Genomic DNA, 24,911 nt, shown 5'->3' with positions numbered 1-24,911 from the left:
ATCGAAATAAACCGCTGCACTACAAGAATGATCCTTTGAAAACTGTTATTATAATGTCACATATGTGTTTTTGTGCACAAAGCGCTCACTCATGTTGCCTGCTCTGCTTCTGTTCTGATTCTTGTTTTGGTTTTGTGTAAATCAGTATAAAAATGAGACAACAAAGATTTGGTTCTTTTAAAAATGTAGGTCCTGTTCCAACTGTTCACACTAAGAGCAAAGAGCCGACTCATTTACAAACATCACATCCCTGGCTTCTGTCAGTCTGCCCCAGGGCAGCTGTGGCTACAGTAGTATCTCACCACCAGCGAGAGTGGAGTAAATGAATAATGCAGTGTAAAGCTCTGTGACCTATAGGACCAGCAGGACTATTGCACAACTAGAACAGGACTGAACAGGACTTATTGGGTTTCAGATTCTAGAATGTGGTGTCATAATCTCAGATGGGAGCAAGAGCCCCGGTCTCTTATTGAAAAATAAGAACTATATCAATATTGTAGATCTGCAAACATTGGATCTGTTTCTTTTCTCTGAGTCACTGGACGAGCTACAATAAAAATCAGTATCTCACTTAAACAGAAACAGTTTCTGTTTAAGTGTTATTCACCTGGAAGCAGCTGTGTTGTGCTTGTGACATTCTCACATGACTAAAAGCTTTAGAATAACATTACTCAAACAGCAGTGAGACAAATGATTTGACTGTTTTCTAAAGTCTGTTGTGTTGCCATGGAGACGGCTCAGCGGGAGACGGGCTGCTTCCGTCTGAAAACAAGTGGGTCTCACTAATAAACCTGAATTTTGGAGTTTGGTTTGAAACTTAAAGACTCAAAAAAGCAAAATACAATTTATTTAATAGACTACAAAAATACATTTAATTGATTTGTAAATTTATTAAACAATTCCTATGGAGTGTCCACCAGCTGCCCAGCTCCATGGAGATGTGATTTCTTTGTCTGGAAAGTTCCACAGTATGGCATTCAACTTCCATCTCCATGAAGAAGTTATCCTACCAGGCCAGGTTACAAGTTGGATCTGAAGCACCTCAGCTCACAGTAAGAATACATACAATATGTTAAAAAAACAAAAAAACACACAGCTGTAATTAGACAAATGTAAGATAAGTGTAATGCCACACTGCGGAGGATTATGTGTCAAATCTTTATGATGTTAGAGTAATTGTAATTTTACTCATAAGGTCAGATCTGTGGAGAGGCAAGCCCACTCAGTCAGAATGAATGTTTTTCAAGCTATTTTTGAGCCATAGAAAGACTTTAAATAAATGCAAGTTGTGATTAATGCCATACTACTGAACATTCCAGACAAAGCAATAACACTGCCATAGAGACAAGTAGATTACTGGAGCACCCCCTTCCAGAAAAGCTCCACAGTGCACCTTTAAAGGTCCTATATTACAGTGTTTTTTTCTGGGGACCCATATTTTAAAGTCACAAACCTTTGTAACCCAAGTCAATAGACATTATTCGTGAATCACAAAGGTGGATTTGATCATAATTGAACATTAATGAGGATGTTTTATTGTTGACTGAGTGATCGTGTCTCTGAACAATTATTCAAGTGTTAAACAACGAAAAACAGTCTTTGAAGGAGCAATAAAATGATCCATAAGTCGCCTATTTGGACATTAAATGTAGCCCATTTCTTTTTCTTTTCAACATTCCATTGAACCAGCAATGTTGGAACAAAATAGTCAATAAAATAATTACAAAAAGATAAAAAATGATGGCAGATGCTATTTGCACCCTGGGTGTAAATAGTTAACATTGTTATTCACACACAGGGCAAACAGCCATTGTTGCTATTTACACCCGGGTGTATTTAGCGTGGCACATAGAAGGGCACCCGAGTGTTCCTAGACTAAAATGCTATTTACACCCAGGTTATTTATTAAAAAAACATAAAGGCACCAGCCCACTAAAAATCAGTAATATTTGATGGTTTTTTTTAGTCAAAATGATGCGGAATCATCGATCAATCATTCACAGTTGGCGCCTGATGGTTTAGTCCCAGATAATTCTTCTTTTAGTCCTGTTTTAATCCTGGTTTAGACTTGGTTTTAGTCCTGATTTTTGTCCTGGTTTAGAACTGGTCTTAGTTCTGGTTTAGTTCTGGTTTTAGTCCTGGTTTAGTCCTGGTCTGGTTTAGTTTTTAGTCCTGGTTTAGTTCCTGGTTTTAGTCCTGGTCTTAGTTCTGGTTTAGTTCTGGTTTTAGTTCTGGTTTTAGTTCTGGTTTAGTTCTGGTTTAGTTCTGGTTTTAGTCCTGGTTTTAGTCCTGGTTTAGAACTGGTTTTAGTCCTTGTTTTAGTTCTGGTTTTAGTCCTTGTTTAGTCCTGGTCTTAGTTCTGGTTTAGTTCTGGTTTTAGTCCTGGTTTTAGTTCTGGTTTAGTTCTGGTTTTAGTCCTGGTTTTAGTTCTGGTTTAGAGGCGCACGGGAAGAGGCACGGTCCATACGCTGTACGGAAGAACACGCAGTGTACGGGAGGAAATGCGTAAGTGGACACATCACGTTCCCTTTTTTCTTGAGGTGGATGTAAATAGAAGAATCGTGTCCATTGAACTATTAACACCCAGGGTACAAAAAGACACTCCGAAAAATTATACAAAACATGTCTTAACTTTTCAACATTTACAATGAGATAGGTGGACCTGTCTGCGTTTTTTGTTGCGCTTTCCAGTCTGGGTGCAGGAGGAGAGCGCAACACGTATATCAGGCGACCCAAAAAAAAATATCTCTTGCGACCCACCTGAGAGTTGTGACCCAGTCTTAGGGAAACAATGCTATATTACGCAAAACTGACTCTTGTGAGCTCTAAGTCATGTTAGAACTTTGTTACCTCCTTGAAAACAGACCTGGAGTTGTGTTTTGTTTCATTCAGACATGTTTGAGTAACACTTTATTATTAGTCTGTCTACATCTCTGAAGCTCAAAATGCTCTGTTCCACCTTGTGTCACGAAGCAGATTTTTTTAAGTTAACGACTACTTTTTACCTTTAGTTGAGTAGAGATTGACAATTCCAGGGTTGAAAAGATCCAGATGATTCTAGTGATAGTGTAAGGAGTTTAAAAACACAGTGGGGCACTTCTTGTCTTACCATGAAACAAACCTTTCCTTACATGGCTGGCATTTCTGAAAAACTACAGAGGATTTTCAGACAACATGAGATCCCAGTCGATTTCAAACCTACGAAAATATTAAGACAGAAACTGGTCCAGCCAAAGGACAAAACACCGAGCCACAAACAAAGCAATGTGGTCTACTCCATTTGGTGCAGTGAAGACTGCAGTGAACGCTACATTGGAGAAACTAAACAGCTACTTAATAAGAGGATGAACATAGAGGTGAGACTCCGAAGTGGCAGCCTCAGTGTCTGCTCGTAGCAGTGCTCCAGGCTTACGAAAGCCAACAGGTAGCAGAATTTTAGCACAGAGAAAAGAATTAGTTTGAGAGGGAAGTGAAAGAAGCTGTTTTTGTTAAGAAAGAATCCTTCTCTAAACAGAAATGCAGGCCTCAGACACCAACTATCTCCTATTTACAACTCCATCCTCAAACCTAAATCAAAACAAACAAGAGAACAACAGGTGTAGTCAGGTCAGGTCCAGAGGTGTGGAAGCTCCATTATGGCCATGAATTCTGATGCTAATTAGACCCCACACCCTGCAAACAGAAAACTGTAAACAAACAGAAACTGTAAACAAGTATGTGCGTTAGTTTCAGTGTAGTTAGCTCCTCCCTGCAGGCAGATATAAGGAAGTGTCCACCAGCGTCTGACCAGAACTGAAGAAGCAGCTTGAATGAGCTGAAACGTATTCGACCAAACAAACTTTTGTCCAGTCGACAAACCATGACAAACCTCATTACCAGGAAACAAACACAACTCCAGGTTTATGAGGAAATTATAACAGAGATCAGAAAATATCATAATATGGGCCCCTTTAATGGGACATAATAAAAGTGTGGATGAAAAGAGCAGTACACGTGAGACTTGGTGCACATCTGAAAGTTTAATGAGGTCTCAAAATGGACAAAGTTTCCAGCAGGTTCAGATTACAGCCGCTGAAACATGTCCCACACCATGTCCTCTCCACTCACTGACACTCTGACTGCACGCTTACAATGACATCCAGTCAAAATAATAAAGGTGCACTGCCGAACTTAACTTATGGAGTTTGCAGCACCCGCCTGCGTCCGAGGTGATGTTAGATGTTTCACTTGGAATCTTCCTCAGTATGGCATTAAACGGAACCGTGTCTCCGTGTCTCGCCATGCCCCGTTAAAGGTCAGATCTGTGAAGAAGCGACAGTAAGAATGCTTGTTATTATGGGATCTGTAAGCAGTGATGGAAGAAGTACTGAAGTTAAAGTACAGATAGTGGCACCAAAAAATAAAGTAACACATGAAAACATCTATTGTATTTTTTGGACTATAAGTCGTTCTGGAATATAAGTCGCATCAGCTAAAAAATGTGTAATGAAAAAGAAAAAAAAACATATATAAGTCGCACTTTTTGGACAAACAACTGAAGAGAGAACAACAGACTGTTAACGTCACATATGAACAGTTCTTCAGATAAACTATAACATAAACAACAGAACAGAACAAGTTTACCAAACTCTCCATCTCACTCCAAATCACTAAATCCATTCAATTCTTCATCCTCGGTGTCACTTCTGATCAACTCCACAACCTCCGGAGGTAAACAGTGTAGCTGTCGTCAGATTCAGCATCAGTTCTAGTTAGAATTATTCGGGCCTTTCTGAATCCCAACAGGATGGTTTCAGTTGTCACTCAGTTACTTAAATGTTAAATTGTTCATTGGTACAGAAGTAATGGTGCGATCGACTGACATGATACAGACAGAACAGAGGCTCTTTCTGCAGGAGACATGCGCAGTAGAGTGAAGTGACAGTGGTACAGGAGGAACAGGAGCAGCAGATACTCACACACAAGACTAGAGCAGGAGTCACCATCCTGTAGTTTGGGAGCTACCAGTAGCTCTCCACCCCCTTCCAAGTAGCTCGCCCAGGTATTTCTGACCAGTGTTGGGAAGGTGACTTTTAAAATGTATTCCCCTACAGATTACAGATTACACACACCAAAATGTAGTTTGTAACATAATCCATTAAATTACTTAAAATGAGTAATGTAATCTGAATACTTTGGATTACTTGGTTTCCTGTAAAGTAGCAAAGACTAGGATATGTTCACATAAGATGTTTTAAAAAGACCAGTCTTTACAAATTAAAAATAGTATTGTTAGAAGATGAGGTGACATGGTCCGTATGGCATGGTTTAGTCCTGTTAAATCCTGTTTGAGACATAGTTTAGACCTGGTTTTAGTCCTGGTTTAGACCTGTTTAGTCTTGGTTTAGACCTGGTTTAGACCTAGTTTAGACCTGGTTTAGACCTGGTTTAGACCTGGTTTTAGTCCTGGTTTAGTCCTGCTTTAGACCTAGTTTAGACCTGGTTTGAGATCTGGTTTTAGACCTGGTTTAGTGTCTGGCAATGAGTGGAATTACAAGGAAAAAAAAAAAAAAAGGGATATAGCCCAAAATGTGAAAACAGGAAAATCCCTCTGTGTAATCCATTTATTTCAACAAAGTAACTGTAATCCAATTACCACTCACTGAAATAGTAACTGTAACTGAATACAGTTACTCATAATTTGTACTCTGATTACGTAACTCTGGTACATGTAATCAGTTACTCCCCAACACTGTTTCTGAATTATAGGTATTGTGCTGAATAACTCAAGTTTGATTGATTAAATGCCTATTTCCTTTGTAAATGTATCATTTTTATTCCTAATTTTGCGCCCTGATAACTGGATAATGGGTTATGTTTTATAGATGTCTAACTGTACCTCATCTTCGGCACACCATGGCTCTTATATTTACAAAAGTTCTGGTGACCGCTAAATTAGTAGCTCTCTGGCATTTTCGTTTTACAAAAAGTAGCTCACGGAAGGAAAAAAGTTGGAGACCCCTGTCCTAGAGCCTCTCGCGGCCGTCAGTGTGAACATTTTATATTAGTTGCAGTGGAGTATAAGTCGCAGGAAACACACAAACCATAAAAATAGTGTGACTTATAGTCCAAAAAATATGGTTCTTAAGTAAAAGTATTAGTATCTGTTGAAAAATGCATGTAAGACTAAGAGTAAAAAGTATTTCAAGCAGATTTTCAGATCTAATAAAGCTTAAAACTTAGTGATTTTGATACAGATTTGTGCTGAATTTTGTTCACCAGAATTTTATTTTATTTTTTACTGTTTTTAATTATATATTTTGTTGTATATTTTGTTACTACAAATATGTTAAAAAATAATACCCATAACCTTTTCAGCAGGTCTCAAACTATAATAAAAAATACTTTCAGTCCTGTCCAAAAATGTACTAAAGTAGAAAGTACAGATACCTGCTCTCAAATCTAATAAGTAAGTAAAAGTGGAAAGTATCCACTATAAAATCTACTGAAATAAAATACAGATACATAAAATGTATACTTAAATCCAATCCTGTCTGTAAACAGTAAAATAATAGACTTCATTTCTTTAGTTTCAGTCTTCATCACCTTAATTGTTTGCTGACATATTGCAAATGTCCTTTATTTGAATGTAGCCAAAGGAGAAATCGGATCTTGTTTGCCCGTCTCTTAGCACTGACCAATTACAGACCAGAGCGCGGAAGAGCAGCCAATCAGAGAGCAGCGATCTGACAGGGGAGTCTTAGAAGCGACCAATCAGAAGTGAGGTCGAGGTGAATAGAGGATCAGAGGAAAGAGGAGACAGAGATGGACTCTACACCTCCACCAGGTAAGAGCATTTGAATGAAAGAAAAAGAAGAAGAGTGTTTTGTGGTGTGGAAGATCAATTTATCCATTAGATTTTGAAATTTAAATACCACTGAATTGGTCACTTTGAATGTTTTAACTCTGAAAAAAGACGTTTGAATTATTTTTAGTCTGAATTTTAAGAATACTTTTTCAATATGTTTCAAATTCTAAATAAAAATATCTCCTTTTAAATATTCAGCACAGATATTCAACAGTCAAAATTCAAAGTGAAAAATTTTACTGCAAAGATCCAAGATGTCAAGGCAGAAGCAACCGATCATGTGACTGAGGAGGACAGGCTGTTTCCTATTGGCCGTTCTCATCTGTGGGCGGGGCTTACACTTAACAAATGCAAGAGATGAGGTTTTGATGAGGATACTTAAGGAGAATGAACAATCTATTTTCAATTAATCATTATATTTATATTAAAATTATCATCATCATTATTATTACTATTACTAATCTGCATAAATAAACTCCACTTCTCATCATATAAACCAGAACCACTCTAGAGCCACATCAGCCTGTTTGACATTATAATGTGTTTAATGCAGCTTTGACACTTGTGTTTACATCTTACAGAAACAAAATGTAAAACCACATGGCTTATTTGCATAAACTATAAGCGCTGATAAAAACAGCTCTTTCCTTGTGCGCTGATGTCGGACTAAAGGACAGACTCAGTGGAACATGAGTGTTCTTTCTGTGACAGAAGATGTTGATGATGATGATGGTGAGTGTGTTCTGTGTGTGTGTCGTGTTGGAGATGGTTCATGTTTTCAGAGATCAGACGTGTGCAGGTTTAGCGCAGCTCTCATTTCCCTCACTTCATTTATGTTGGTCACTTTATTTATTTTGGCTACTGTTGTGATGAAAAGACTGAAAAGCGTTTGTCTTTTGGATGCATGTGCACTCAACTTTATGACCAGGATACTGTGTGCACATGCACCATGACGAAACCCGGATACTCACCATTTCCTGTTGTTGCTAAGTTAAATCAGATCACTTTGGATCGATTGCTTTTGCCTTGGCCTCTCACGGCTCTCAGTGTGAAAATTTTAATACACAAGTCGCACCAGAGTATAAGTCGCAGGAAACACCCAAACCATGAAAAAAAATGACTTACAGTCCAAAAAATATGGTACTCACCATAATGAGTTTATAACCACTTTTCAAAGAGACAAAAGTTTTGCCATCATGGTAAAGCTAACAACAGCTAGCATGCCAATTGCACTTCCTGATTATTGGACAACAAAATGCTTTCTAATTAGATGGAGACAGCACACAGTGGACTTATGCTGATCTTAAGAGCCGCTTGGAGCCAAGTTTTGTTCAAATACACAGGGAAAAAACAGCTACGGAGCGTTTAAGTTTATTCATGGGTTTCAAAGTAATGAAAAGTTAGATCCATTACCTTGGCAATTAACAGTTCAAATGAAATTCAAATGATCAGACATTCTCAAAATGGCACTATGTAAGAGGATGCTGAAATTAAACAAAAAACAGGAACCCAGATCTACAAGGACTAAACCAGGACTAAACTGGTCTCAGGCCCGGTCTGGTCCCAGTCTCAGTCCTGATCACCCAACAGTCTACGTGGGCTCACCTCCCAGCCTGTCCCGACACTCCTGGTTTAGTCCAGGTTCAGTCCTGGTTTAGTCCTGGTTCAGTCCCTGTTCAGTCCTGGTTTAGTCCTGGTTCAGTCCCTGTTCAGTCCTGGTTTAGTCCTGATTTATGACTGGGACTGGGACCAGACCAGGACTGAGACCAGGACTGAGACGGGGACCAGACCGGGACAAGATCAGGACTGAGACCGGGACTAGATCGGGACCAGACCTGGAGTGAGACCGGGGTCGAGACCAGGACCAGACCAGGACCAGACCGAGATTGAGACCGGGACTGAGATCGGAAACGGGAAACGGCCTTTATCTATTTTTTCATTATTCGTTTAAACACAAAATTGAAAACTGAAAAAACAACTCGTTATCCATTGTTTTCTTTTTGGTTTTGGAGACAAATAATGAAGAAAATATTTGCTTTTTCGTTTTCTTATTTTTGGTTTTATTTTGAAAAACGAATGATACACGCATTCAGAGTAAATGAAACAAAACACAACTCCAGGTCTGTCTGTGATGAGGAAACATTACAACATAAATGAGAAAACAGAGGAATATGGGCCCTTTAAAAGTACATAAGAAAAATAAAATAGACTCTTTAGACTTGAGTTGCATTCGGTGTAGTGGTTATAGGCTATTGTGGAAATTGTTTTACTAATTGGCTGTAGTTTTGATGTTATAAAGTTTGTGTTGAAATGGAGCCCTTGGTGGATCAGTGAACAGGAGGTGCATTCATAATTCAGCAGTAAGATGAGAAACTCTACTCGACCTTCACACAAACAGGACATCACTCTGCTGCCATCTGAGGGGGACTTTTAGTCACTCTGCTTCTAGTGCAAACATCTCCATGGGAAATGTCAACGTGGATTATTTATCAGAAGGAATAGTTGTGAATAAAGGGTCAGCGGAGGAAAGGAAGAGCCAAAAGTGTCTCTCCTCCAGGGGGTCAACACAACAGGAAAGGCCTTGTTCTTACTCCACTCTGGTGTTTTGGTTGGTGATGAAATGGTTCATTCCCTCAAAGTGTTTCCTCTGAAAAGTCTTGGAGTATTTCCTCTGGAAGGTCTTCTGCCACATTATGTAAAAAGCCTGTAGCATCTCAAATGTCCAAATGTCTTGCACTTTCTCCATGGATACGGGAAAAACAAACAACTCATTTCCCAAAATCCAACAGTCCCTTTTTTGTGTCCTTTGAGCTGCACATCCTGTACTTCTTAGATGCTCAAAAAACTAAAAAATGTTAAAAGTGCTCAGTGTGTGAGACAGGCAGCCAAAAAAGTTAACCAGACTGGAGTCACCTAGTGCCTCCGCTCTATTTCATTTCTCTCCAGTGACTAGATCAGGAATACACGAGATGGTTGGCAAAAATCCCGTAAGTGCAAGTTTGAGCATCAACCAGTCAGCGAAGAGCCATATATTTTGTGTTGTCAACGATTCCCGAGATCGAGGATTTAAAGCCAGAACAAAGAGAATGTTTGGTGAATTTTATCAAGGGGAAAGACGTTATTGCCCTTCTACCAGTTAGCCTCATTAGCGGCGCATTACTAGCCAGGCTGGCACCACCTAGTGTTTCCACTCAATTTAATTTCTCTCCGGCGACTAGGTCAGGAATCAAAATACACTGGACAGTTCGCAAAAACCCCAGAAGTGCAAGTTCGAGCACCAGCCAATCAGTGAAGATTGATACATTTAGTGTTCAATATATGTGCTGAGATCGAGGATTTAAAGCTGGAATAAAGAGAATGTTTAATTTCATCAAGGGGAATTGGACATTATTGTCCTTCTTCCCACAGGATTTGGGAAAAGTTTAATATACCAGTTAGCCCTGTTATCGGTGCATTACATACGTCACAACCAAATAGGAACGATTGGTTAAATGATAAAAAGTACCTGCCTACCGTCGAGCTGAGAGGTTTCTACGAAGTGAAACTGGCTGATGAATCAGGCTACACAAAAGCAACCATCCACTCTGTTGTCATGGGAATAATAGAGATGTTGGTTTTAAGTGAATTTGTAATTGTGAATATTCAGGTCAGGATTTAATTGAAAAAGAAAAAAAAAAAAGTGATAATTTGATTGCACTGAAAACACGCGTCCTTACACTGAGCAGGCTTGCATCTCCACAAACCTGACTCGTCTTTAGCCTGGAGTAAACCCTCCTGCTGTTTGTTTTCATTCAAGTGTAGATCCACAGGCATAAAAGGGATCTGTCATGCAGATCACAGGCCTCCTCCACAACACTGGACTGGACTGGGTTTAAGTACAAGTGAGCTGCAGTCAGAACCTTTGAGGGAGTTTTCATTGTAGCAACAAGTGTACATGCAGTCATTGTAGTAGTAAGAGTAGTAGTAGTAGTAGTAGTAGTAGTAGTAGTAGTAGTAGTAGTAGTAGTAGTAGTAGTAGTAGTAGTAGTAGTAGTAGTAGTAGTAGTAAGTAGTAGTAGTAGTAGTAGTAGTAGTAGTAGTAGGAGTAGTAGGAGTAGTAGTAGTAGTAGGAGTAGTAGTAGTAGTAGTAGTAGTAGTAGTAGTAGTAGTAAGTAGTTAGTAAGTAAGTAGTAAGTAGTAGTTGTAGTAGTAGTAGTAGGAGGAGGAGTAGTAGTAATAGTAGTTAATAGTAGTAGTAGTAGTAGGAGTAGGAGTAGTAGTAATAGTATTAATAGTAGTTGTAGTAGTAGTATAGGAGGAGGAGTAGTAGTAATAGTATTAATAGTAGTAGTGTAGTAGTAGTAGTAGGAGGAGGAGTAGTAGTAATAGTATTAATAGTAGTTAGTAGTAGTATAGGAGTAGTAGTAGTAGTAATAGTATTAATAGTAGTTGTAGTAGTAGTATAGTAGGAGGAGTAGTAGTAATAGTATTAATAGTAGTTGTAGTAGTAGTATAGGAGGAGTAGTAGTAGTAGTAGTAGTAGTAGTAGTAGTAGTAGTAGTAGTAGTAGTAGTAGTAGTAGTAGTAGTAGTTAGTAGTAGTAGTAGTAGTAGTAGTAGTAGTAGTAGTAGTATAGTATAGTAGTAGTAGTAGTAGTAGTAGTAGTAGTAGTAATAGTATTAATAGTAGTTGTAGTAGTAGTAGTAGGAGTAGGAGTAGTAGGTAATAGTAGTAGTAGGAGTAGCACTAGGAAGAGTAGGAGCAGTAGTAGTGGGAGTAGTAGTAGTAGTAGTAGTAGTAGTAGTAGTAGTAATAGTATTAATAGTAGTTGTAGTAGTAGTATAGGAGGAGGAGGAGTCTGACATTAGCAAAAGAGGAATAAATGCAAACATATAAATTATAGAACCAAAAAACTTTACAGGTACACTGTGCAACTTTTCTGGGTGCACCACATGCTTGTCTCCATGGAAACGTTTGTCTAGAATGTTCCACAGTATCGATTACAAAGTCTTAAACCAACAGACCGTTCAGTGCTTATTCATATTCAGTGTCCAACTCTCAAAACTCCTCAGTTTATAACACTGGTCACTCACGTACACAGATCCTGCTGCTGTTCCAGACACTTCCTCTGGGCACCGGAGCCTTTCCACACGGCTGCATTATTCATTCACTCCACACTCGCCGGCGGTACGATGATGATAGCCACGCATGCCCTGGGGTAGACTGGCAGAATGAGGCTGCCAATCTGTACCAACTATTCACCTCCACACACACAGCACAGTTATTCTAAGCAAAGTGGGTGAAGTGTCTTGCCTAAGGACACATATGCATATAATATCCAGTGGGAACAAGTTCTCGCAAGCTTTTTCATTTCTGAAAGGTAGACTATAACTTTTTGGTTTATGTTATTGCTTTGCCTGGAATGTTCCCTTGGGTTTTCTATCTAGCCTTTATTAAATTAGAGGTGTTGCACTGCTCAAAAATACCTTGAAAAATATGCATTCTTATTATAATTATTACGCCTCTCCACAGATTTGCTTGTAACTTGGCCTGGTGTTGTCTAAGTTTAAATATATTATGCAGAACTGATTCTTATGAGTTTTAAGCCATGTTACACAATTGTGACCTCATCAAAAACAGACCTGGAATTGTGTTTTGTTTCAATCTTGCATTATTAGTCTGTCATGAAGTGATAGTTTTCAAGTTCACAATTTAGGCCCCATCCACACTAGTACGTATTTGAGTAATTTTCGTTGCAGATGCAGTGTTTGTCTAGCCAGGCTGGTGCCACCTAGTGCCTCTGTTCAGTTTCATTTCTCTCCAGCGACTAGGTCAGGAATCAGAATACACTAGAAGGTTTGCAAAAGATCTAGAAGTGCGAGAATTAGCGAAGAGCCATATATTCTGTGTTGGCAACAATTCTTGAGATTGAGGATTTAAAGCTGGAACAAAAAGAATGTTTGGTGAATTTTATCAAGAGGAAAGATGTTATTGCCCTTCTTCCTACAGGATTTGGGAAAAGCTTAATATACCAGTTTGCTCCATTAGTGGTGCATTACATATGTCATGACCAAATAACAGCGATTGGTTAAATAAAGAAAGTACCAGTCTACCATCGAGAACGAATTCTAACGCTTCAAGGTCAAACACTTCGTAGAAACCGGCTGATGAATCAGGCTGGTGTTTGTCCACACTAATCCGATGGAAAATGGCTCCAGAGACAGAACGATCTGGTGCCACCAGCTCCCACAAATTCATCTGAGTATGGATCTGATCCAGCACTGTGTGGTCGCCTGAAAACGTTGATATGCTGACGTAGGAGCTCTAGTTGCGTCCTTATTGAACCACGTCACTGTGACTTGCACCTTCCTGATTGGTTGGGTTCGTGACATTGGTCAGGTGACGCTATTAACAAATTTTAACAGTTTAAAAAAAACATAGACAAACGGGAAACAGCGTAGCTACAACTACTTGCTAGTAGGTCATGAAAAACAAGGAACAACCTTGGATGTCTCTGCTCTCTCATGTTGCAGTTAGTGCAGCTCACTGACGCACTTCACAGAACTACTACGACATCCACAGTGAGAAGTAGACAGATTCTGTAAGCCATCTCCAATATGAATACCCAGCAGCTGCAGCAATGCAAGTTGTACATGGAGCGCCGCTTTTGGGTTAGGCCGGGAAGAAGCCGTGCTTGATGGGACAATTGTTATTGCTGAAGAATGGCATGAAAACTTCCAGATGTCCAGATCAAATGACAACAGAAATGAGAGCACCCATCAACGTTTTCTTTTTATTCAGTGAGTAGTGGGAATTCCAGGGCTGAAATGGAAATGATTCTAGTGAAGGTGTGTGGAGTTTAAAAACACGGTGGAGCACTTCCTGTATTACCACATGACATCACAAGGTGGAGTGCTTTCAGCCTTTGCAGGATTTGTGTGAATAAAATAAAACAAAACTCTGGGTATGTTTTTGATGAGGAAAACATTATAACATAGATCAAAAAATGTTGAAGTATGGGCCCTTATAGTAATTGCCATACTCTGAAACACCCCAGAAAGCAATAACATCTCCACGAAGAAAAGCTGATGATGACCTTCCACCAGAAAAGTTACATAGTGCACCTTTAACTGAAGCTCAAATGATCTTGTAGTAAATGAACCTAAAATCGTATAGTTTGTCACACACTACAGATTCTTTTGTAGTCCTCCATGACAGTACATTTTGTGGTACTTGAATTTTTTAGTCTACAATAAGAATCAACCACCGGGACCATTTTCAGAAGAGCAGAACTGAAGTTTGTTGCATTATTGACAGAGCTCACCGCCCACTCTGAGCCTCACTCACTCTCGCTCCTTTTGCCATGCTATTGAAATGCTAATGCAGGTTTAGACACAAACTCCAAACTTCTTATATTGTTCTTCTGCCCACTCAAGATCCTTTTTTAGCTTACAAATGTTGCCAAAGTATGACATTAGATCACCAAGATTATTTTAGAGTGGCTAGTATCTGTCAGGCACTTTGGATCTGGTATAGTCCTGGGTTAGACTTGGTTTAGTCCTGGTATAGTCCTGGGTTTGATCTATTATAATCCTACATTAGACTTGGATTAGGTTGGACCTTTAGTTCTGGGTTGTTAGACTCGGTTTAGTCCTGGGTTAGACCTGGTTTAGTCCTATTTTAGACCTGGGTTAGACCTAGGTTAAGTCTGGATTAGTCTTGTTAGACCTGGTTTAGACCAGGGTTAGATCTGGTTTAGTCCTATGTTAATCCTATCTTAACCCTGGTTTATTTCTGGTTTAGTCCTATTTTAGACCTGCGTTAGTCCTGAGGTAGATTTAGTATGGTTCTAGGTTAGACTTAAATTAGTTTTGGGCTGGGTTGGACCTGGTTCTTTAGTTCTGGGTTAGACCTGGTTAGGTAATGGTTTACTCCTGGGTTAGTTCTGGTGTAGGCCTGGTATGGTTCTTAGATTTGTTCTGTGTTGGATCAGATTCTTGAGTTCTGGATTAGAGCTGAGTTAGTTCTGGTTCAATCCTGAGTTAGACCTGGTTTAGTCCTGATCACTCCCTCGCTGGAAATGTAAAATGTATCAGGCAGCTCCGAAGGCTAGTGAAAATACTTTATTTTCATGTTATTGAAATGGTAACGTTAATGCTGTTGTATTGATCTTGTATTATGTAAAACTGACTCTTGTGAGCGTGTTATAATGTGGTGTTATGTATTGTTTTGTGTTACCTCATCAAAAACAGACTGAGTTGAGTTTTGTTTCATTCACACATGTCCTTTATTATTAGTCTGTTTTCATTTCCAAAGCTCAAAAGGCTCTGTTCCACCTTGTGATGTCATTTAGTGGTCGTTTTTAAATTAACAGCTACTTTTTACTTTTAGTTAACATTTTTTTAACAGACAGGATTGCATGGTTGGTATAAATGTGCTCTACAGCCGCTGAAAATGCATTTGCACCAATAAAAAATTTAAATGCTTATAACTTTGGCATAGAACCTGATAGAGCCAAGATTCTAAATGTATTTTGTACAGGTCCATAAGCTCTACTTGCAGAGCAAATATGACATTGATATCTCTTGTAATTTCCCCACAATTTAAGTTGATGCAATGCAAATGTGTCAAAAGCCCACCACCCACACCCCCCACCCCATGGTGTTCCCAGCTGAGAGACATAGTCCCACCCGCGTGTCCTGGGTCTTCCCCAGGGCCTCCTCCCGGTCGTTCATGCCCAGAACACCTCTCAAGGGAGGCGCTCAGGAGGCATCCAGAACAGATGCTCCGAGCCACCTCAGCTGCTCCTCTCGATGTGGAGGAGCAGCGGATCTACTCCGAGCTCCTCCCACGTGACTGAGCTTCTCACCCTATCTCTAAGGGAGCGCCCAGCCACCCTGTGGAGGAAACTCATTTCAGCCACTTGTATCCATGATCTCGTCCTTTCGGTCATTACCCAGAGCTCATGACCGTAGGTGAGGGTGGGAACGTAGACCGACCGGTATATTGAGAGCTTTGCCTTTCAGCTCAGCTCCCTCTTCATCACAACGGTCTGGTACAGTGACCACATCACTGCCGACGCTGCACCAATCCGCTTGTCAATCTCACGCTCCATCCTCCCCTGAGATACTTGAACTCCTCCACCTGAGGCAGGGACTCTCCACTCGGAAAGGGCAAGCCACCTAGTGAAGCTGTAGGAAGTTTAAAAACACAGTGGAGCACTTCTTGTATTACCACATGACATCACAAAGTGGAACAGAGTGTTTTTGTGTTTGAGAGAAGAACTCATCCTTAATATACAGGGTTTGTGTGTTAAACATTTGTGAATGAAATAAAAACACAAGGTATGTTTGTGACGAGGGAACAACATTTAACATAGATCAGAAAATAATGTAATATAGACCCTTTCAAGAACATAATATATATTTTTTTCTCTTTCTCAACAGATTTCTAAGACGATTTCATCACATTTTTATCATCATGTTTGGAAGTAATAACTCTTCTCCTGTCCCACCTCTGAGCCCCACCTCTCCAGACCCTCCACTGACCAGGGGCTCCTCCCAGAACCTCCCCCCCGGCTCACCTCCACCCTGCTGGGCCACTCAAGCACGCTGCGACCTGGCCCGGGCCGAAACCGAACTACGGCGCCAGCAAGACCGCTACAAGGCCGAAATTGACACCGTGAAACGCGGGGTCGAGCGGGCGATACTGGGAGCGCGTAGGGAAGAGCGCCGCCTGGTGGAGAGAGTAGAGCAAGACCACCGAGACGCCCAACGCCACCTCGAACAAGTGCAGCGAGAAAATCTAGCTGCGGTGAGAGTGAGCCAAAGTTTGCTGGAAGAGAGGTTACGCAAGCTGGCGAAACTTCAACAACAGATTCAAGATGGCGGACAAAGCAGCGTGAGCCAAAGTGTGTTGCTCAAAGAGGTTTCTGAGTTTCTGCAACCGTGGGAGATATCGGTTTCCATCAAAAAAGTCAATTTCAAACCTAGCTCGCTACCCAATGCGGTCAGTTTTGGAGATATTCGCGTTCAAGAGCAAAATCTGTGCTTGCACGTTGGCGGTTGCGGGCCAAAAGGGCAAATGTGTGCGATACACTCACAAGAAATTCAAAATAATGACAATTTTGCACATCAAGCGACAACCGAAGAGCTAAAGGGACACGAATGGAGCTCAAATTCAGGTAGAGTCGCCAAAAAGATCAGCATTACCACGGAAACCCAAACAAAACCTCCCAAATCCTGGAAGTACGAGCAGCCCGAATCGGAGGCCGCCAGGGCACGAATCCGTCTTCCTACGCTTCTAAAACGAATCGAAACAAACAGCGCACACTACTCGCCGAAGAATCAAAGAAAAGGTTCACCGTCACCGGAGCACACCAAGTTAACGCAAAGTCGCAGTTTTGATAGTCAAGACAGCACCAGCGGCAAGTAAGTCCAGACAGCAGACTTTTGAAATACAATAGCTCATTAGCGTCACCGAGGATTAGTCCGAGGGAGCCGTTGATCAGCCAAAGTTGCTTAGATTTAACATCGCGCGGTAGACCACACTCATGCCTTAGCCAGTCTTCAGATGACCACTCATTGGCGACTCTTTGCGATTCCGGTAGAGCGCTTTCCCCGACGGACAGTTTAGATTCAAGCTATACGTTTATTGTAAGTTCGGCGAGCGAGCACAGCAAGTCATCTTTAAATTACAATTACCGCTTGTCAAAATCAGCGGTGGATCTATCTCGAAAAACACGACCAAATGGCAAAGTAGATGAGCAAGAGAATGTCTGGAAGATGGGTTCTAGAGATTACAGTTCAATGTCTGGAAGTGGTACGATTGGTTCAAGTGCGACTAGAAGATTTGGGGAATTTGGGCAAAGAAGTTCATTTGGTTCGCAAGGAAAGGAAAGGAAAACCGCGAATCTGCAACCGCTGGTTTCGAGGTCATTGTCGATGTCCGTGATTGATGGTTCATCCGACGGAGGAGTGAGGAGAGAGAAAGGCCAACCTGCGCTAAGAGAGACGGAGGAGGATGAAGGGGAGATGAGTTTTGGGCAGAGTGGAGTGCGTTTGGTGAGGCAGTTTGGGAAGCAGGGGTGTGGGAGGTCCGATCTGACGTTACCCAGTGGGATCCATGCCACTCCACAAGGGCAGCTGTTTATAGTGGACTGTGGAAACTCTCGCATTCAGGTAAGAGCAGTGACCGCAGACAGACTTTAAAGGTCCATAGGCACTATTCACAGTTACGTCACAAACCAGGAAGACGTTTGGAAAGATGCCATGACAACTTTCCACGCCCAGTTTTCTTCATCTACATGTCATTGTAGTGTTATGTTCGGCTAATCAACAATTACAACCATACCTCAGTTTTCATCATTTTCCCACTCACACAACTCTGAGTGCACTGGGTACATGTGATTAGAAGAGATGAGGCGCCAAATTCAAGGTGATTCCAAACACCACATACATATGCAGTCTTCATTTTACTGCTGATCACATTTACTTCAGTGGGTTTTATCACAGTCGGACAGTGAGTCCAGTGTCGGGACCTACACTGGAAGTTGTAATCACATCTATCCAAACGTCTTCCTGGTTTGTGACGTAATGTGAATAGAGTCTATTACGCAACATTGACTGTGTGAGCTTTATGTCATGTTACTGTTGTTACCTCATTATAATCATGCCTGGAGTATTTTTTTGTTTCAGTCACATGTTTGAGTAATCTGCATTATTAGGTTGTAAACATTTCCAAAGCTCAAAACACTCTGTTCCACCTTGTGATTAGATGAAGTGGTTGTTTTCAACCTGAATTCTGAATGATTCTAACATCTTGGTTTTTTTTTAAAGACAGATAGCTGCAAGCCTAGAGGCCCAAACATGTCAACTAGATAAATACATCTCATATTGTATTGTCTTTAAAAAGAACCCAAGAAGTTAATGGATAAAAGAAGATTATTTTTGGATTACCAAATGATTATAGTGATGGTGTATGAAATTTAAAAAATACAGCTTAAAAAAAAAAAAGTTGTTATAAACAAAACCAGAGAGTTGCAGCAGTAGAGCCCTGCTTATCACCAGTGAAACGGATAAGCAAAAGAATAACATTTCCATGAAGACAAGTCAGTGGCAGACCTTCCACTTTTAACATGATAAAAATATGTCTATGCAAATACATGTTGAATTTTAAACAAAATATGAAACAAGTCAAGTTAGGGAGGGCGGCGCACTTGTGCCCAGGCACCAATGGGTGTAATGCTAATGTAGGCACAACAATGTCTGAAGCTCTGTTACTCAAGAGACTCAAGACTTTAATCTGAACTTTATTTTAACACAATCTGGGCAGAAAAAACAGACTTACCGTATTTTCCGCACCAGTCGAACCAGCCAAAAACTGTGTAATGAAGAAGAAAAAACATACAAGTTGCACTGGACTACAAGTCTCACTTTTTGGGGAAATTTATTTTATAAAATCAGAGACCAAGAACTGACATTTTATCTTGAAAGGAAAGTTCTAGTAAAAACAATAGAAGAGAGAACAACAGACTGTTAACGTCACATATGAACAGTTCTTCAGATAAACTATAACATAAACAACAGAACAGAACAAGTTTAACAAACTCTCCATCTCACTCCAAATCACTAAATCCATTCAGTTCTTCATCCTCTTGTCACTTCTGAGCAACTCCACAACCTCTGGAGGTAAACAGAGCGCCGCTTCCTCTTCTGTGTAGCTGTCGTCAGACTCAACATCAGTTCCAGTTAGAATTATTCCGGTCTTTCTGAATCCTGACAGGATGATTTTGGTGACACTGAAGTCACTTAAATGTTAAATTGTTCAGTGGTACAGAAATAATGGTGCGCTCGACTGACTTGATACAAACAGGACAGAGGCTCTTTCTGCAGGAGACATGTGCAGTAGAGTGAAGTGACAGTGGTACAGGAGGAACAGGAGCAGCAGATACTCACACACAAGACTAGAACCTCTTGTGGCTTCACTGTGAACATTTTAATATATAAGTCACACTGGAATATAAGTCGCAGGAAACACCCAAACCATGAAAAATGTGCATTTTATAGTCCGAAAAACACGGTAGTTGGAACTACAACAGGTGAGCTGATTTGTGTTGTTAAACAAGTGTCTCACACATAAAATCACAAGCTCGAAGTCTTTTTTGTTGAAAATCAAACACCTAAACAAGACCATGAACACATCATCACGGAGTCCTAAAATGTGTTGCCTAAATCCATTCCAAATTGTATTTTTTCTTGAATTACAGACTATAGTTAAACATTTTTTTTCACAGTATTTGCATTTTGTCACTATGGTAAATGTTTAACATTCCTCCAATAGAGGTACATGTAGAACACCCCCAGTGTGATGTCACTGAAAACTATCAACTGATCAAACTGTGTTTTTTCCCCGTATCCAGGTAACGGACTCCCGCGGCAACGTCCTCCAGCAAATCGGCCCCTCTTCTCCCTCGACACTTCGTAAATGCAGGAACTACTTTGACATCGCCGTGAACTCCAAAGGCCTCATCGCTCTGAGCTGTGCAGCCGAACGCGCCCTTCACATCTACAATCGCCACGGACGGCTGCTCCAAACATACGGCGGCGCCAACCAAAACTCAAACAAAGACGAATTAGAAGCTCCACGCGGGGTTACCGTCACACGATCTGATGAATTTCTGGTGGCAGACATACGTAAAGGGACTCTTATAGCGTTAAAACTGGAGCCAAAAGCTGCGTGCCGTATTGAGAGAACCGTAGTGACGGGTTTTCACAGACCGTACTTAGTAGCAGCTTGTTTAATTTCAGGATTAATCGCTGTTTCAGAAAGAGGGAGTGAAACGGGCAGAGTACCATGTGTTAAAATTTTAGCACCAGATTGGAACACGATAAGGATTTTGGGCGTATGTGCAGGTATGGGTCCTGTGCTGCTCTCTCCATGGGGAATTTGCATAGACAGAGACGGAAATGTGCTAGTAGCTGATTGGGCCGAACAAGGACATAGAATTGTGTTGTATCCGAGCAGAGGAGTGGGGCAACCCATTATAACAGAAGGGCTAAGCAGTCCCAGAGGCTTAACAATACTACCAGAAGGGCATATGGCTGTTTCTGACAGCATGCACCACTGTGTAAAGATATTTCGGTACAAGAATAATCAAGACTGAAATCGATTATGGCCAGTGTTGGGAGTAACACGTTATAAAAATATTGAATGTAATGCATTGCTTTTTGAAGTAACACAGTAATGTAAGGCATTACAGAGGAAAAAATTGTCATATTTTACTCGGTACAAATGTCAGCAACGCGCACTACAATGCATTTTTAACCTGGATTGAAATGGTGTTTTTTTTTTATTTTTCTTCATACAAATTTATTAAAATCACCACAATATCAGCAGCGGTGAAATGTCATTGTTATGGTTCCGAATGTCAGGATGAGTCCGGAGGTGCGCCCGCGTAGACCGTTGGGTAACCGCGGGCGAAAGGACCGGCGCAGAGCTAAGTGCAGGCGACACCCAATCGTGCTTTGCAGACACCCTGCTCCACGAGCTCAGGGTTCTCTCAGGGGCGGTCCTAGATTCCAGTTCCTTGTTTGAGATAAGTCCTGGTTTGGTCCCTGGTTTAGACCTGGTTCAGTTCTGGTTTAGTCCTGGTTTAGACCTGGTTTATTCCTGGTTTAGAACTGGTTTAGTCCTGGTTTAGACCTGGTTCAGTCTCGGTTCAGTCCTGGTTTAGTCCTGGTTTAGTCCTGGTTTAGACCTGGTTTAGACCTGGTTCAGTCCTGGTTCTGTCCTGGTTCAGTTCTAGTTTAGACCTGGTTTAGTCCACATACGGCACAAAAAATCGGCATCATGGCACAGTTATTTTGGTGAGAGTAACTTAAAGTGCTGTAATAGTCGTGTAATGTCTTACATTTTAAATGCAGTAATATTGTAATGTAATGAATGACTTTGAAATGACAGTAACAACTCATAAATAACACATTAGATTTTTGAAGTAACTTGTCCAACAGTGATTATGACACAATGTTCTGGTTAGTAGGTGGGGTCGTCTTAACAAATCTGGCATATTAATGTAATAGCCAAAACATAGATTGTATATAGACATAGTCCACTATCCACAGTGTTCCAAATAGGAAGTGAGCGTGGGTGTGCTTCCGGCTCCATCAACTCTGGCTCCAATTCACTTTGTACTGTAAAAACATCACCCCTCACTCTGTAACTGCTCCTCATTTTGCTCTTAAAATGTTTATATTAACCCACTCCTAGTGTTATTGATGTTTTTATTTCACTATTTTGTAGATCAGTTCCTATTCCTAATATTGAACTCAGACCCAAATTCGTTCCTATAACTGCCAGCAGCAGTGAGCTTCACTTGACTGGAGCTGAATGCTATGGATGACATCACACTCCCTTAGTCCATTTTTACACAGTCTTTGGACAAAAACCTCTTTCAACCGACAACAATCAGGTCTTTGGGGTTGAATAATTGCACCACTTTCTGAAGCAATTATGAAAACAACTTGATGCCAGTTTTTGTTTCATGTGGATATTTTTGTTATTCATTTATTTTATATACATACATACTGTACTTTAGGGTTTTCATATTCAGTGACTTGGTTTGGTGGGATAGTACCTGTGCTAAATATGTATCATACTTTTACATCAGTTAAGTGGCAATTTGTGAAAAAAAAAAAAAAAGAAAAGGGTTAGTCAGTTTCTGGCAGTTTAAACCTTTTACCCATTTAACTAAATAAATGTTACAATGGCACAAAATCAAAACGATGGTTGCTTGGTAACAGTCAGTGTTGGGGAGTAACAGATTACATGTACCGGAGTTACGTAATCAGAGTACAAATTATGAGTAACTGTATTCAGTTACAGTTACTGTTTCAGTGAGTGGTAATTGGATTACAGTTACTTTGTTGAAATAAATGGATTACACAGAGGGATTTTCCTGCTTTCACATTTGGGGCTACAACCCTCCCTTCTTTTTTTTTCAGTAATTCCACTCTTTGCCGGACACTAAACCAGGTCTAAACCAGGACTAAACCAGGACTAAAGCAAGACTAAAACCAAGGACTAAAACCAGGACTAAAACCAGGTCTAAAACATGTCTAAAACAGGTCTAAACCAGGTCTAAATCCAGGTCTAAAACCAGGTCTAAAACCAGGTCTAAAACAGGTCTAAACCAGGACTAAACTAGGACTAAGCCAGGACTAAGCCAGGACTAAAGCAGGACTAAAACCAGGCCTAAAACTAAAACCAGGTCTAAACCAGGTCTAAACCAGGTCTAAACCTAGGCTAAAGCAGGAACTAAACCAGGACTAAAACCAGGTCTAAACCAGGTCTAAAACCAGGTCTAAACCAGGACTAAACTAGGACTAAACCAGGACTAAAGCAGGACTAAAACCAGGTCTAAACCAGGACTAAAACAGGATTTAACAGGACTAAACCATGCCGTGCGGACTGTGTCTCCTCCTTTTCTATCAATAATATTTTTAATTTGGTTGAGTAAAATCTGGTCTTTTTATTTTCTTTTAGCAGACAAAACATCTTATGTGAAGATTTCCTCGTCTTTGCTTCTCTACAGCAAATCAAGTAATCCAAAGGATTACGTTACTCATTTTAAGTAATTTAATGGATTACGTTACACAACATTTTGGGGTATGTAATCTGTAATCTGTAGGGGAATACATTTTAAAAGTCACCTTCCCAACACTGGTAACAGTTCTGGCATTACCTCTGCATGTGTCATATCTGCCGTCCATGTCCAACCAGGAAGTCAAACTTGTGATTAACCACAGTTAATACATTTGATTCATCTCAGTTAGGATCATAACCTAAAATTTAAGACAATGTTTTTGGTCAGAAAACGTGTGCATCAGCAGCCTCGTACTGTGGCCCACACATTTGTATGGGTGCTGGATGGAAAAGGCTCTGCTCCTGTCACAGGAGGAGCACACTGTTTCTTTATGATCTGTATGTTTAATGTACAGAAGTAGTGGTTTCACACAAACAATGTAAAAAGGACTGTGTATGCTGTGAAGAAATAAAAACTAATATTAATGTGTCCTGTCTTTTCGATTTATTATTTATCACTGGCCAAAGCTGCTGATTGATGGAAACACGGCTGCCAGTGATGACAGGTTATACACACTTATAGTTTAAATTAAAGCAAATTAAAGCATATTCATAAAACTAAATAAATTAAAAAAGTCCTGCTCTGTTACTCAAGTTATACTTTAATTTGAATAAATCTGATCATAAAGAAAGTGAGTCCCTGTCTAATAAGGGGCCTTTTCCAAATGGCTCCTGTCTGTCTGTCAGCTGGAGGATGACTGGTGCTCCCCTCCCTCCTTCCCCGTGTGTGTGTGTGTGTGTGTGTGTGTGTGTGTGTGTGTGTGTGTGTGTGTGTGTGTGTGTGCGTGTGTGTGTGTGTGTGCGTGTGTGTGTGCGTGTGTGTGTACCTCTAATTGTCCTCACCTGCAGCCAATCAAGATCCTGTCTACTTTAGACCTGCTCACCTGCGAGACTCTGCCAGATTGTTTTTGTCCTGCGCACGGTGAACCTCTTTCTTTAGCCTGTATATTCAAAGGTTAAATCAGCTCTTTGGTCTTCCTTTTAATTTCTTGACAACTGAAAATCTGTGAGTAAAAGTACAGTTACACAGCAAAACATCTACTCAGTTACAAGTACTACTGCGAAACTTGTGCTTGAGTAAAAGTATAAAGTATGTGTATAAAAATTACTAACTACAAAAGTGACTAGCATTTTATACAAGGCTTTGTATATAAAACCTGAAACTGACTTAAATTTCTTTAATTCAGTCTTGCCTACACTTGCTTGATTTCTGTGGTTTTCTTGGTTAAATGTTATGTGGTTACCATTCTCCTTCAGTTTATACATTTACTTTCACGAACAGACTCTGAATGATGTTTTATTTCATTCAAACATGTTTAACACACAAACCCCTGCAGATTTAGACTGAGTTCTTCTCAAACTGAAAACACTCTGTTCCACTTTGTGATGTCATGTTGCAAAACTGGAATCACTCCACTGTGTGTTTATTTTACTCTGTACACCT

General features: G+C 40.4%; 2 protein-coding genes across 4 annotated transcripts in view; both read left to right on the top strand.

The window, feature by feature from the left end:
* The window catches only part of fhip1b (FHF complex subunit HOOK interacting protein 1B), a 52,839-nt gene extending 36,370 nt beyond the window's left edge, over positions 1-16,469 (top strand). Inside the window, exons 14-15 of one of the 3 annotated variants that reach the window (XR_008631542.1) lie at positions 6,671-6,826; positions 16,273-16,469. The gene's annotated coding sequence lies outside the window, so the exon portion shown is untranslated. Of the gene's footprint in view, positions 1-920; positions 1,040-6,670; positions 6,827-16,272 lie in introns of those variants that run through there. The other 2 variants (XM_055148520.1, XM_055148527.1) reach the window with 2 other exon arrangements.
* A 733-nt stretch (positions 16,470-17,202) lies between these two features.
* On the top strand, positions 17,203-21,517 carry LOC129408378 (E3 ubiquitin-protein ligase TRIM32). Its single transcript, XM_055151905.1, has 2 exons — positions 17,203-18,006; positions 20,247-21,517. The coding sequence occupies exons 1-2, from the start codon at positions 17,611-17,613 to the stop codon at positions 20,988-20,990; spliced, it is 1,140 nt and encodes a 379-aa protein (XP_055007880.1). The 5' UTR covers positions 17,203-17,610; the 3' UTR covers positions 20,991-21,517.
* Positions 21,518-24,911: the final 3,394 nt, after the last annotated feature.

Source organism: Boleophthalmus pectinirostris, unplaced genomic scaffold (assembly GCF_026225935.1).
Source record: "Boleophthalmus pectinirostris isolate CB_2022bp ecotype Guang Dong unplaced genomic scaffold, ASM2622593v1 HiC_scaffold_1, whole genome shotgun sequence".
NCBI lineage: Eukaryota > Metazoa > Chordata > Actinopteri > Gobiiformes > Gobiidae > Boleophthalmus > Boleophthalmus pectinirostris.
Note: the sequence above shows the minus strand (reverse complement) of the source record. Positions and strands in the feature narration are given on the sequence as shown.

Coding starts and splice junctions, on each gene's coding strand:
- LOC129408378 (XM_055151905.1), top strand. CDS start 17,611: ATGGGTTCTAGAGATTACAGTTCAATGTCTGGAAGTGGTACGATTGGT. Junction 18,007..20,246: donor GTGGAAACTCTCGCATTCAG/GTAAGAGCAGTG, acceptor CCCCGTATCCAG/GTAACGGACTCCCGCGGCAA.